The 13,623-nt window shown below is 43.5% G+C and overlaps 1 protein-coding gene across 1 annotated transcript; it reads left to right on the forward strand.

The window, feature by feature from the left end:
- On the forward strand, positions 1 to 8,499 carry chp2 (calcineurin like EF-hand protein 2). The gene is made up of 7 exons (XM_003228372.4): positions 1 to 198; positions 2,924 to 2,996; positions 3,533 to 3,613; positions 5,229 to 5,338; positions 6,330 to 6,391; positions 6,844 to 6,966; positions 7,787 to 8,499. Exons 1-7 carry the CDS (start codon positions 132 to 134, stop codon positions 7,838 to 7,840), a joined length of 570 nt encoding a protein of 189 aa, XP_003228420.1. The 5' UTR covers positions 1 to 131; the 3' UTR covers positions 7,841 to 8,499.
- The last annotated feature ends 5,124 nt before the right edge of the window (positions 8,500 to 13,623 follow it).

Raw genomic sequence — 13,623 nt, forward strand, 5'->3', positions numbered from 1 at the left:
TGTGATAACAGCTGCTGGAGGAGGGAGGCTTATTCTGAAGTTCTTAGACGCTCCGATATTAATATAGATGCCTACTCAGATAAACAGACACCCTGCAAATAGCTCTGGAGTGAGAGAGGAAACACGTCGAGATGGGAGCTCAAAATTCTCAGCCTTTCACCGTCCCAGAACAGGAGGAGATCATGGCAGAAACTGGCTGTAAGGATAACTTTGGAGAAGTTTTCTTCCCTTTTCCATTAACTGCATGTGCTTTCTTAAACAGAAGAAATATAGAGAGTTAGCCCTGGTTGGTTGGTTGGAAGGGAAGGCTGGGGCAAAGCTGTGTTGGGATCTCAAATTATATTGCAGCTCTTCATATGCCAAGATCAGCATTTGAACTCTGCCTAATAATGCCACCTGTGTTTGCTCCCAAAGGAGTTTCCTTTTTTTTTTTTTTTTTTTTTTTTGCTATCCAGGCAAATGACTGTTAAAGCCTGGTACTAGGATGGGGTAATTGTCCCAAAAGGTTAGATCTATAAAGTAATGGGAAAGGAAATGTATAGGAAAGAGGCAGAATTAAAAAAGAATTATCAGAAAGAATGAAAACCAGAGCTTCATAGATGACGAACTAAGAGTGGGGTTTTTGTTGGGATGTTAAGGGTCTGGAAAACTCCTGGGTTCTAGTTCCAGAATCTGGCTTGATAAAGAAAGGGTGGTGGATGGCACAGGAACATAGATTTGGGAGGACCGCAAGGGCCATCTAGTCTAGTCCATCCCCCTTCCATGCAAGAATAGACACCCTTGAAGGAAGCCCATGCAACTGCTGTCAGTTTTTTCAGTAATGTAGGATTCAAGATCCTCAGGATTCTAGTTGTGGATAAGAGCAAACAAAGGGAAACAACTAAGCAGGTTCACCATGTACTTGGGGGCTGGAACGGAGTGTTCTGGACCTGAATGAGCTTCTGCCTCCCCCACATCAGGGTGTCTGGCTCCCATCCCTAGCTTGCGACATAAAGCAGCAGGTCACATTAGGGAAGGAGATTTGTGAGATTCATAAACTTCATTGTTACTTTGGAAATGTAAGCTCTGGCAGATGGCATGGTCATTGGGAAAGTGCAGAACTCGTGTGTGCTTTCCAATTTTTGTGGAGAGGGAGGAGAGAGCAATAGGTTTTTGCTCTAGGGAACAAGACCAAAACAAAGTTGGGGAAAGGGTTCTTTTTATAAAAAGAGGCCACTTGGGACTTGAGATAAACTTTCATGCTTGCAGGGCAGAATGAGATTCTGCCCCTACTCTCTCCAATGTCTATTTTTACGGCTTCTTTTCCCAGCTGTTTAGATATAAAGAAAAACTGTTGTTACCAAGCTGGGCCCCACCCCAAGCCTTGCATTGAATGTGGCAGCTGGCCTCCTATTGTCTCCAAGACTCAAGGGAGGAGAGAGGGGAAGCATGTTGCTTGCTAGCTTCTTACAGCAAATTGCCTCTTTTACTTTCCTACCCCGAGGGGCTACATAGGTAGCTACATAGGTATTGTTTCCTCTGCAGGGAAAGCACTCAGGTTGGGGGCTGCTGTTGACGAATAATCAAAACATAATATGCATCTGATTTCTTTCACAGCACTGGGCAAGCCATTTTTCCTGGCAGGAGGAGAAATCCAATTCATGGGCACCTTCTGTAATTTGTTTACAAATTCCAGGGGGATAGACATGAATTACAATACACAAGCAACTAAAATTAAATTTCAAGGGAATAAGTCATTTTCTGGAACAAATTGGGCTTTTCAGGAGAAATGGATGACATGCTTGCCAATAATGCCAGTTCTCTATGGCTGATCCCAGGCCCTGGAACTCCCTAGTAGAACCCATCCAGGCCTCTAACCATTCTTTTCCCAGAGACCAGCACATATAGTAGGCTTACCAAAAGAATGCCAGACAAACCCTAAAATATGCCCATGCATGTATATCAGGGGTCCCCAAACTAAGGCCCGGGGGCCGGATGCGGCCCTCCAAGGTCATTTACCTGGCCCCTGCCCTCAGTTTTATAATATAATATTTTTATATCAGTTTTAATAATATAATATTGTATATACATATAATATTTATAGAAATATGATAATGTAATACAATGTAATACTACTAATATATAATAATATTAATTATATTTTATATATTACATGTAATATTACTAATAATATTACAATATAGTGGTATAATTCAATATAGTAATATATAATGCTAATATTGTTCTATTATATCTATTGTATATAGATATAAATATTGTATTTTTCTTTCATTGTTGTTGTTGTTTTTGCACTACAAGTAAGACATATGCAGTGTGCATAGGAATTTGTTTATTTTATTTTTCTTCAAATGATCATTCGGCCCCTCAACAGTCTGAAGGATTGTGGACCGGCCCTCTGCTTTAAAACTTTGAGGACCCCTGATGTCTATTGTTGTCTAATCATAGTGGAAGTGGGTATTCTCTTCCTTCCTCCATAATGTCCAAACCTTCTGTCCCTGGATTCAGAGTTTGACTGCAAATGCCCCCTCACTGCAATTCAGTGGCTGACAAACAACAGAAGGAATAGAAGCATTGATACAGTTTGCAAGGGATGCAGACTGATCTGATAGCATCTGCTGAGATCTGCCAGGTTCCTCTAAAAGTCTCAGAGGTTAATGTCATTATTCTACCTGTGGAATGTTTACACTATGCTCTGCCACTACAAGAGCTCAGCCTTACTGTTATCTTGGCACATAGTAAACAGCATATGGTTGGACTCTTTACAAAGTTCTGTTTGAACTTGAGCCTCAAGTCTAAATATGTGGAGAGAGAATGTTAATTGGTGCTGACTTCAGTAATAATTCATGTCAAGGTCATTCTGCTCTTAACCTGAGGCACTTCCTTTCATTAATCATTACACCTCTCTGTTGTTCTCCTTCGCCAGTCTCCCAAGCTAATGTTTTACGCCTTTACCAGCGCTTCCAGGCCTTGGACAAGGATGAAAAGGGCTACCTCAGGTAAGCAGAAGGAAGGAAAGAAGGGTTATGGTCTGGGAATAATCAAGAGGCATCTAGGTGAGCCTCTTCTCCCTCCGATGTTACATTGTTTTATCCTTAAAAATGGCTTTTAAAATATTTTAAATATAACCTTTTAATATTTGTAATACTGTGAATAACGTAATTCTGTTTTAATGTTGACTTTTTCCTATGTTTTAAACTATAAGGCCTCTTAAGAGATCTCTCATTCATAGGGTTGTCATAAGTTGCTGTTGACTTGATGGAAAATAACAATACATCAGTTTAATTTGTAAGGCATCTTGAGTTCTAGTTTGGGGGGAATAGGCAGCAGGTTGTAAATCAAGTTACAGTAATAATAACAATTAAGAACAGTTATCAAGGCTGATGTAGTGGCGGATAACCTTTACCAAGTTGTAACAATACCAGATTCACAGAATTATTATGGTCAGCCTGTCAAATATCTAGATTCCACAATTCCATAATGTATACGCAGGACAAGGTTTTCAACAGATGTATCCCCCCTTCTCTCTTTGCAGTAAATATGACCTTGAAAATATCGGGACTCTAGCTGTGAACCCAATAGGGGATCGGATTATCAATGCCTTCTTCCAAGATGGGTATGTACATTGGTAGATTTATGAGAGAGAGGGGTGGGTTAGGGGAAGAAAGGGAGGAAGGGTCTAGCTCCAAAAGTCTAGCTCCAAAAATATATTCCTGCCGGTACTGAAGCATCAAACCTTAGCACACCAATATGTTAAATATCAACTGGTTGCTTAATACATTCTAGAAAATAAACACAATGAGGGAAGTCTTGTGAATAAAACAAAATGTTTTTGACACAAATGGTACATATGGGGGAAGGACTGCTATCTTAGGGTTGTCCCAGGCTCTGAAGTTTCAAGATAAAACCTGAGCCCCAGGGATGGGCCCCTAGTGATGTCATAGAATCATAGAATTGTAGAGTTGGAAGAGACCGCACGGGTCATCCAGTCCAACTCCCTGCAAGAAGCAGGAAAATCTCATTCAAAGCATCCCCAACAGATGGCCATCCAACCTTGGCTTAAAAGCCTCCAAAGGAGGAGCCTCCACCACAGTCCGGGGCAGAGAATTCCACTGCTGAACAGCTCTCACAATTATGAAGCTCTTCTTGATGTTCAGGTGGAATCTCCTTTCCTGTAGTTTGAAGCCATTGTTCTGTGTCCTAGTCTGCAGGGCAGCAGAAAACAAGCTTGCTCCCTCCTCCCTATCACTTCCCCTCACATATTTGTACATGGCTATCACGTCTACTCTCAGCCTTCTCTTCTGCAGGCTAAACATGTCCAGCTCTTTAAGCCACTCCTCATAGGGCTTGTTCTCCAGACCCTTTATCAGTTTTGTCACCCTCCTCTGGATGTTTTCGAGCTTGTCAACATCTCCCTTCAATTGCGGTGCCCAGAATTGGACACAGTATTCCAGGTGTGGTCTGGCCAAGGCAGAATAGAGGGGTAGCATGACTTCCCTGGATCTAGACGCTATAACCCTATTTATGCAGGCCAAAATCCCATTGGCTTTTTTCACCGCCGCATCACATTGTAGGCTCATGTTTAACTTGTCATTATGCATTATGTATCAGCCATTAGCTGCTTACAGTTTGTCATTCACACACATATATAGAAAAGCTTTCTGTTATTAAATCACAACTAAAGGGGATCTTCTCAGGTCAAGGTAAAATGCAATTATTTCTTTTCACCTACATAGAGACACTGGGTGAAGAAGATTTAATCTAGCCTCTTTGCTTCTAGCTAGAAGGTGGATATATGGATGACAGGAGGGCCAGTCTTGTCATCACAAAAACTAGGATTGAAGGAGGAAGCTCTCCCTCCATCCCAGGTCTTTGTAACTTGCAGCTATGAATCACTGAAGCCTTACAAACGGTCACAATGCTTATCTAAGAAATTTCCTCAAGCTGATCCATGGTCTAGTGCAGGGGTCCTCAAACTTTTTAAGTGGAGGGCCGGTTCACGGTTCCTCAGACTGTTGGGGGGGGGGGGTGGACTATGACAAAATAGTCCAAAATTAGGATTATTGTTGTTGTTGTGTGCCTTCAAGTCGTTTTAGACTTAGGTCAACCCCAAGTCTAAAGTTTAAGACAGGGGCCAGGTAAATGATCTTGTAGGGCCGCATCCAGCCCACGGGCCTTAGTTTGGGGACCCCAGATCTAGTGGTAATATAAAGGGCCTGCTTTCTCTCTAGTGCAGTGACCACTGACTTCCGAATGTTTGCCCGTGTCCTGGCCCACTTCCGGCCTGTGGAAGGACCTGGAGAATCTGGGAGCATCAACAGCCGTCTTAACAAGCTAAAGTGTGAGTTTACATCATTGCGGGAAGCGGTAGGAAAATCACAGCAAATAACAAGGTACAAAATAGAAATTGTGTTTTTAAAGTAAAAGAAAGCCAAGATGCCCAGATTGCAGAACTCCTTCCTTAACGCAATGGGCTACACCCTTGTGCAACTGACGTAAAGGTTGGGTTGCTGACCTGAAGTTTAGTGGTTCGAATCTGCCACTGCAAGATGGGGTGAGCTTGAGTGGACATGAGAGAAGCCTCCCAGCAGGATGGTAACGCACCCGGGCATTCCCTGGGCAACGTCTCTTTAGACAGCCAATTCTCTCACACCAGAAGCGACTTGCAGTATGTTCTCAAGTCACTTCCAACATGATACAAAAAAAAAAAAACCCAGACTCTTGGTTCTGAAATGTGAGAGCTCAAAGGATAATAATAATAATAAACTTTATTTTTATATCCCGCCCCATCTCCCCGAAGGGACTCAGGGTGGCTCACAACAGGGACAAGCCAGAAACAACAACACAACATATTTGACAAAAACTTAAAACATTCCAACAATACACAAAATAAAATAATGGACAATACATTAAAATCCAGCAGATAAAATCAGAGTAATTAAAAGCAAACCAGTGGGGACAGGTTTCATAAAGTGCTGTATCATGGAAATAAGTAACAGTGACGAAGTGCCATATGCTATTAAAACAGAAAGAAGTATTCTAATGACAGCTCTATTGGGCCTGTTCATTTAAACGTGCTCTGGAACAACCATGTTTTCAATTCCTGGCAGAAAATGGTCAGAGAAGGAGCTAACCTGATCTCCTTAGGGAGAGAGTTCCAGAGCCGGGGGGCCACTGCCGAGAAGGATGAAACACGCAACCTGAACATTAAGCTTTCTTACTGCAACTGAATTGGGGGCGGAGGGACAGTTTGAAACATAAATAGTATTTAAATCTTATGCATATCTTCCCATCCATATTGCTAATGCCCTGCCATTCTGATTTCTGATTAGTTGCTTTTCAACTATACGACCAAGACAAGGATGGGAAGATCTCACGAGCCGAAATGTTGCAGGTGATTATTGTTTACATAACCACTTGGAAAGATTGCAGAAGTGGGGCAAAATACATATGAACATTAACACGGAAGAGGATGCTGCTTTTTATTGTTTTCAAAGAGTATATCAGAGCAAAAGGCTGCCCACTTGCTATTCCACACAATTCAGGGATGAAAAGAGGAAGTTCTGCTCATGCTCAAGAGCCCTCAGTTTCCTTTTAAAGTCCAGATCAATTTTTGGGAAAGTGGAAACAACAGGTATGATAAAACTCAAGAGGCAGTGCTCATGAAAGGAGTTGAAATGTTCAAAAGCTGTGGTCCAAAACAAGCATTCATTTTCCCATCAAAGATTAAGATTTGCTAAGAGATCAGAGGAAGGAGGGAGGGAAGGAAGCTTTCCAACACTTGTTTCTTGTTATGTCTCAAATCCCTTACTGCTGTGCTTCTGCTGTCCTTGTCCCCCAATTCAGGTGCTGAGAATGATGATTGGGATCCAGGTGACAGATGAACAACTAGAATGCATTACTGACCGAACTATCCAGGAGGCCGATAAAGATGGAGACGATGCCATCTCCTTTGAAGAATTTGCAAAGGTCCGGTTGGTTACAGATAATGAAACTTTCTGGAGGTTACTGTGACCTGGACTCTGTGGGATATATATATATATACTGAAGTACCATTAGTCAGTTGTTGAGAGTCAGAGTGGTGCAGTGATTAGAGAGGTGGAATAGAAGTACAAATACCTGCTCAGCCACAGAAACCCATTGGAAAAACAATGGGAAACGTGTTTTGGAGATGTTTTGCTAAGAAAATCCTATTTTCAGAACCAGTGTGGTTGTCCAGGCTTGAGCCTAGACACTAGGCTATAAATCCCAGCTCAGCCACATCAACCCACTGGGTGGCTCAAAGCAAGTCACAATCTCACAGAGAATGGCCATGGCAATCCTCCTCTGAAAAAAATCTGACCAGGAGAGGGCTGCCATAAGTTCAAGTCAGCTTGGAGACATATAGAAACACCATCAGGATTGACTTAAAATAATATGTTGTTACACGATTAAATCTTGTGGATAGCTCTGTAAAGTGGTCATGCCCTGGAAAGATGTAACAAACAAAATTGACTGTCAGTTGTTCCAAACAAAACAAGAGATCTAGACTGCGATATGGATGTTCTGATGGAACTGATTTGGAGTTCCAGTTTGAATTCATATCCCTTTGGCAGATGACAAAGACAGATCAGCCATGTACCCAACATATGGACATCGCAGGCTCCCCAGTGGCAGCCACTTTACGATTCCTTATTCACATTCCCACCAAGAACTCAAGTCCTGGCACTGAAGACCAGTTCTAGAGTTAAGCACAAAAGCTCAAAGCAAAGGACCTTGTAATAACATCTACCTGTCTTTCATTTCACAGTCTGTGGAAAAGCTCAACATTGAACAAAAAATGAGCCTCCGGATCCTGAAATGATCTGATGGGCACCGGATAATTACCTTCCCTTCCCTAGAAGCGAATCAGCGAGGTTCCTGGGAGTCAGGAAATTACAGCAACTGCATGGAGTATGGGATCCCATTTAAACTGACTGATAACTAAGGATGTCCTAAATTTACCGGATTAATGAGTGGCTGGACATACTACATCTAAGAAGATATCCATGTCTTACTAGCTCCATTACAGAACTTCAACCAGAAGCAGAGCTACTTTGTTTTTAACACTCTGCAAAGCACAAAGTGTGAGCCAAAGCTGTGTATTTCAGTTTGACATGCTGGAATGGACATTGAATACACGGTCAGAGAGTAATCCTTTCTCCACTGACACAAGGATACAGTAACTGAATTATCAGGCTGAAGAGACACTTTAAGGTGTAATGCATTACAGATATAATGGCTTTTTGTTTGAGAAAGTTATCATTAGCTTGGGGAAAGGGGACATTCATATTTTTGCTACTTCATCACATATTAGCCATTGCCATCTTTCCTTGCCTTACAACAATCCATCTCAAGATGATGAGGGGTAGCAAGCTTAAACAATTGTGATGTCACTCAGCAAGTGAAGAGTGAAATGTTCAGGCAGGTTCACAACTGTAGATCCAAAGCCTCAATAAAAGATAACACATAGTAAAAGCAAAATCCTGGCATTCAAAAATTCCTTGTGACCTCTTTTACAATATCACTCATTACAGATTCAAACCGAGTTAAAAGTGAAAAAACAATTAACTGGGAAAATGGCATAATCTTTCCCTTCCCAGGAAATTCAGGGTGCATCTACACAATAGAATTAATGCAGTTTCATATCACTTTAACTGCCATGGCTCAGTGCTATGGAATCATGGGGGCTGCTGTTTTACAAAGTCCCTTGCCCGTTTTGCTAAATACAGTAGAGTCTCACTTATCCAACATAAACGGGCCGGCAGAATGTTGGATAAGCGAATATGTTGGATAATAAGGAGGCATTAATGAAAAGCCTATTAAACATCAAATTAGATTATGATTTTACAAATTAAGCACCAAAACATCATGTTATACAACAAATTTAACAGAAAAAGTAGTTCAATACGCAGTAATGCTATGTAGTAATTACTGTATTTATGAATTTAGCACCAAAATATCATGATGTATTGAAAACATTGACTACAAAAATACGTTGGATAATCCAGAACATTGGACAAGCAAGTGTTGGATAAGCGAGATTCTACTGTAGTGCTGCTGCTTCACCAAACTATACCTCCCAGGATTCCACAGCATGGCGCCAAGACAGTTAGTGGTGTCAAACTGTTTTAAATCTACAGTGTAGATGCATGCACAGGCTAGGGCACACTGCTGCAGCTTCTCCCAGTTTGTCTAACTTTTGCCCTCTTGACCAAACTCTGATGCTGCCTGGTTCTGGTTTCAATCTATAAAATGCTGAAAACTATAGGACTATGTGTTGTACTGTTTATACACAATAAGCCCAATATTCAATCCTGAGTAACTCTCTAGGCCAGTAGTTCTGCAAGGCCTCAAATAGAGACTTTCTGTCACCTGCTACATGATCTTTTGAACTCCAAGAACTGAACCGGGATTATCAGCTGGCAAAACATTCCTTTGCTACTACTCTCTCAGTGTCCATTCTTAATGGTTTTATATCTTACATCTATTTCTTTTGACCTTCTTTGTGCTGAATGCCCCTTTCATCCTCTTTTGATCACCAGGCTAGCCTTTGGATCAGACTTTGCTTTGACATTTTAAAAGGGAAAAAAGAAAATTATGAAATATGCATAAGGTGGCTGTTGTGTCTATGACTGGTTTTGCTGAGGAGTGCAAAAAGGAGGTTTGAATAGGGGCGGAACCCTGTAAGTGGACGTTTTGTTCAAAGCCTCTGTGAAGGAAGGAGGAAGAGAGTACTGCAGCCAGAACAAAGAGTTCTGTTAAGATTAGAAGGACAAGTGTCATAGTAAAGCTAATTTTTTACGAGACAACTGTTGCCAAATCAAATACTTGTATATGCAAAGAGTACCACATGTGGGTTGCGAATCACACATGATTATATAAGCAATTTGTGGTAAATTTCTGGAATGAGCTATGCAAGAACCAGCTCACGCAGGCATCCCCACTGGAACAGCAATCCAGGTGACCAGGAAACTTCTAAAACCAAATGAGATTCTTATCTTAGTCAAGGTCTCAAAATCTCCTCCTGTCACGACCCAGGCTGCAGAGCACCAATAACCATACACAGAGGCCAGAATCTATCTAATATCTTTATTGAAGGAATATATAAAGTTAATAAAAACAAGTGTAGAAAATAGTCCAGAATTAGACCTTTCAGGAAAGGTCAGAATTAGTCCAAAAAAGCAATGTCCAATAAGAAATATTAAGGTCCAAAGTTGTAATCCAATAACCGAAACACTCACTTTGCCAAGCAAAGTGAGGGGAGATGACAAGGTCCTTTAGTCCATGAAACTTGAGCGAGGCTAGGAAATAACTTGATACTTGAAACAAGGCTTGAACGTGGAACAAGGTAACTAAGAACAAGAACAAGGTCCGTGGAATAACTTGATAAAATCCGTGGAACAAGGCAAGGATTGATCCTGGGAAACAAGGCAAAGTCCGTAGATAAACAAAGGCTGGGAAGCAAGGCGAAGGCTGGATAGCAAGGCAAGGCTTGAGCAGGAGCGAGGCTTGAATCGGAGCGCGCTGTCCAGACACAACTCGCTCCGTAGGCTGACGAATTGACTCCGCGAAGTTACTACGCGGGTAAAACACCTAAATAGAGTCTAACTTTCCCGCCGAAGCAGTTCTCTGGGAATCAGAACCGAAAGCTAAACTCTGAGACCAGATGTGAGACTCCCCAAAGATTCTCACGAGAAGCAGTCTTAATTGGCCACATTCTTAGCTGCAATCCTCGCACTCCTGCGCGAAGCTGATTCCAAACTTCTCTGTTGTTTACAAAACTCCCGGCGCAAGAACACGGGAGAAGTAGGCTCTGGGCTTGTTTGACATACTTCTGGGAGACAACTTTCTTGCAGGTGCAAGGTTCCCAGATCTGCCTGGGAAAGATCTGGCTGAGAGGAATCCAGTTCAGACTGGGAAGGTAAAAAACCCAAGTTTTCATCTTCATCAGGAATTACAATGTCCTGAGCAGGACTACAAGGCCCATGGGTCATCACACTATCCCCCTCCTCAAGGCCCCTCCCAAACTGGGGCCCTCTCCCCGAGGCGCGAGGTCGCGGTTTGGTGGGATAGGTCTGATGAAAGCGACGGGTTAGATCAGGAGCATGGACTGTGGAGGCGTCTTCCCAAGAGCGTTCCTCAGGGCCAAAACCCACCCAGTCAATGAGATATTGTAGGCGGCGGCGGTGAAAGCGAGAATCCAAAATGTCCTCAACCTCGAACTCCTCCTCCCCATTCATCAAAACAGGAGGGGGGGCCGGTTGGTCTGTATCAGGTCGCACACCATCCGCCGGAAGGAGCAGGGAACGGTGAAACACTGGGTGAATGCGCATTGAACGCGGAAGTTGGAGTTTGAAAGTCACGGGGTTTAATTGCGCCACCACTGGATAGGGGCCAATGAAACGGGCATCTAACTTCCGGCAAGGGCGGTGGGAGGGCAGAAAGCGAGTGGACAGGAAAACCCGATCTCCTACCTTGATTTCGAGGCCCGGCTGGCGATGTTTGTCAGCGTGGCGTTTATAGTCCTCCTTGGCTTGGTCCAGTTGCTGGAGCAAAAGTTGTTGCACCGCTGTGAGTTCCTGCAGCCAATCCTCTGCTGCGGGAACTTCTGAAGTTTCAATGACAGGGGGGAAGAAACGTGGATGGAAGCCGTAGTTTGCAAAGAACGGCGTTTCTTTTGTAGAAGCTTGAACTCCATTGTTGTAGGCAAACTCAGACAGTGGTAACAGAGAAGCCCAATTGTCCTGTTGGTAGTTTACATAACAGCGAAGATACTGCTCCAAAGTGGCATTGGTGCGCTCCGTTTGCCCATCTGTTTGGGGATGATGAGCTGAAGATAAGCGAGAGTCTATGCCCAATAGTTTTTGTAGTGCCTTCCAAAAACGAGAGGTGAATTGAGATCCACGGTCTGTGACTAAACTCTTGGGCAATCCATGTAGTCTGAAAACATGTTGAAGAAATAGATCCGCAGTTTCTTTGGCCGTGGGGAGGCCTTCGCAGGGAATGAAATGGGCTAACTTGGTGAAAAGGTCCACCACCACTAAGATCGTGGTGAATCCACAGGAAGGTGGTAGGTCAGTGATGAAATCCGCGGAAATTATTTCCCATGGGCGAGATGGGGTAGGAAGGGGGTGTAAAAGCCCTGAGGGCTTCTCCCTTCTTATCTTGGAGCGCTGGCATACTGGGCAGGTGTTGACATATTTTTCCACATCCTTGCGGATCTTGGGCCACCAAAAATCCCTTAGGATCAAATGCATAGTTTTAAATAGTCCGAAGTGTCCTGCTGGTTTGCAGTCATGACACAGACGAAGCGCTTTTTCCCTGCCCGGTCCGGGTGGGATATAAACATGATTTCTATAGCAGAGCAGCCCATCTTTAAGCGAAAAGGGAAAATGCAGACCTTGGCGAAGTTGGTCCTGCGCCCAGGCATCTGCTTGCTGACTAGCCCTGATTTCTTGAGCACAGATGGGTCCTGGAGTAGGGGAAGTTGAACCAATGGGAATGGATTTGGTGTTCCCCACCGTGAGCGTGGCAAAGTTCTCGGGTTGTAGCAGTTGGGATTCAAAGGTCTCCTTGCGTCCTGCAGCGTATTCCGGTTTACGTGACAGGGCGTCTGCTTGCTTGGTTTGGGCTGGGGTCACATAATGGATCTGGAAGTTGAAACGTTCAAAGAATAAAGCCCAACGTTGCTGCCTCTGATTTAGTTTGCGGGCAGTTCTTAGATGTTCTAGATTACGATGATCAGTGTGGACTTCAATGGGAAATTTGGCCCCTTCTAGCCAATGTCTCCAAGTTTCAAAGGCTGCCTTTATGGCCAGTAGTTCTTTTTCCCAAATGGTGTAATTCCTCTCTGGTGTGGTTAGTTGACGAGAATAAAAGGCACAGGGATGGAGGTGATCTCCCACCGGTTGTAAGAGTACAGCCCCAATTGCCACATCAGAGGCGTCCGCTTGCACCACAAAAGGGGTTCCAGGATTTGGGTGCTGTAGAATTGGCTGGGAGGTGAATAGTTTCTTTAGTTGCTGGAACCCTTTCTCTGCTTGATCAGTCCAGCGGAAAGGCTGCTTTCCACGGATGCAGCTAGTGATGGGGTCGGACCAGCGGGCAAAATCTGGAATGAACTTGCGGTAATAGTTCGCGAACCCCAAGAAACGCTGCACCTCTTTCTTGTTAGTTGGCGCCCGCCATTCCAATACTGCTGAAACCTTGGCTGGATCCATGGAAAGCCCTAGAGGCGAGATGCGGTAACCAAGGAAATCTACCTCTTGTAGATCAAAGGCGCATTTTTCCAGCTTGGCATAAAGTCCATGATCCCGCAATCGTTGTAACACCATTTTGACGTGGTTCTCATGTTCTGATTGTGATCTAGAAAACACCAAAAAATCGTCCAGGTAGATTATCAAGAACCTGTCTAGATAGTCCTGAAAAATGTCATTGACAAAATGCTGGAACGTTGCGGGGGCTCCGCATAAACCGAAATTCATAACTCGGGACTCAAATAATCCGAATTTGGTCTGGAAGGCGGTCTTCCACTCGTCCCCTTCCCTGATGCGAACTAAGTTGTAAGCCCCCCGAAGATCCAGCTTGGTGTAAACCTTGGCTCCT

The sequence above is a fragment of the Anolis carolinensis genome, unplaced genomic scaffold, assembly GCF_035594765.1.
Source record: "Anolis carolinensis isolate JA03-04 unplaced genomic scaffold, rAnoCar3.1.pri scaffold_10, whole genome shotgun sequence".
NCBI lineage: Eukaryota > Metazoa > Chordata > Lepidosauria > Squamata > Dactyloidae > Anolis > Anolis carolinensis.

Bases quoted from the DNA above. Each gene is read 5' to 3' on its own strand.
- chp2 (XM_003228372.4), top strand. From the start codon at position 132: ATGGGAGCTCAAAATTCTCAGCCTTTCACCGTCCCAGAACAGGAGGAG. The intron at 2,997-3,532 runs GTAAGCAGAAGG...CTCTCTTTGCAG, and splicing joins GATGAAAAGGGCTACCTCAG to TAAATATGACCTTGAAAATA. The intron at 6,392-6,843 runs GTGATTATTGTT...CCCCCAATTCAG, and splicing joins CACGAGCCGAAATGTTGCAG to GTGCTGAGAATGATGATTGG.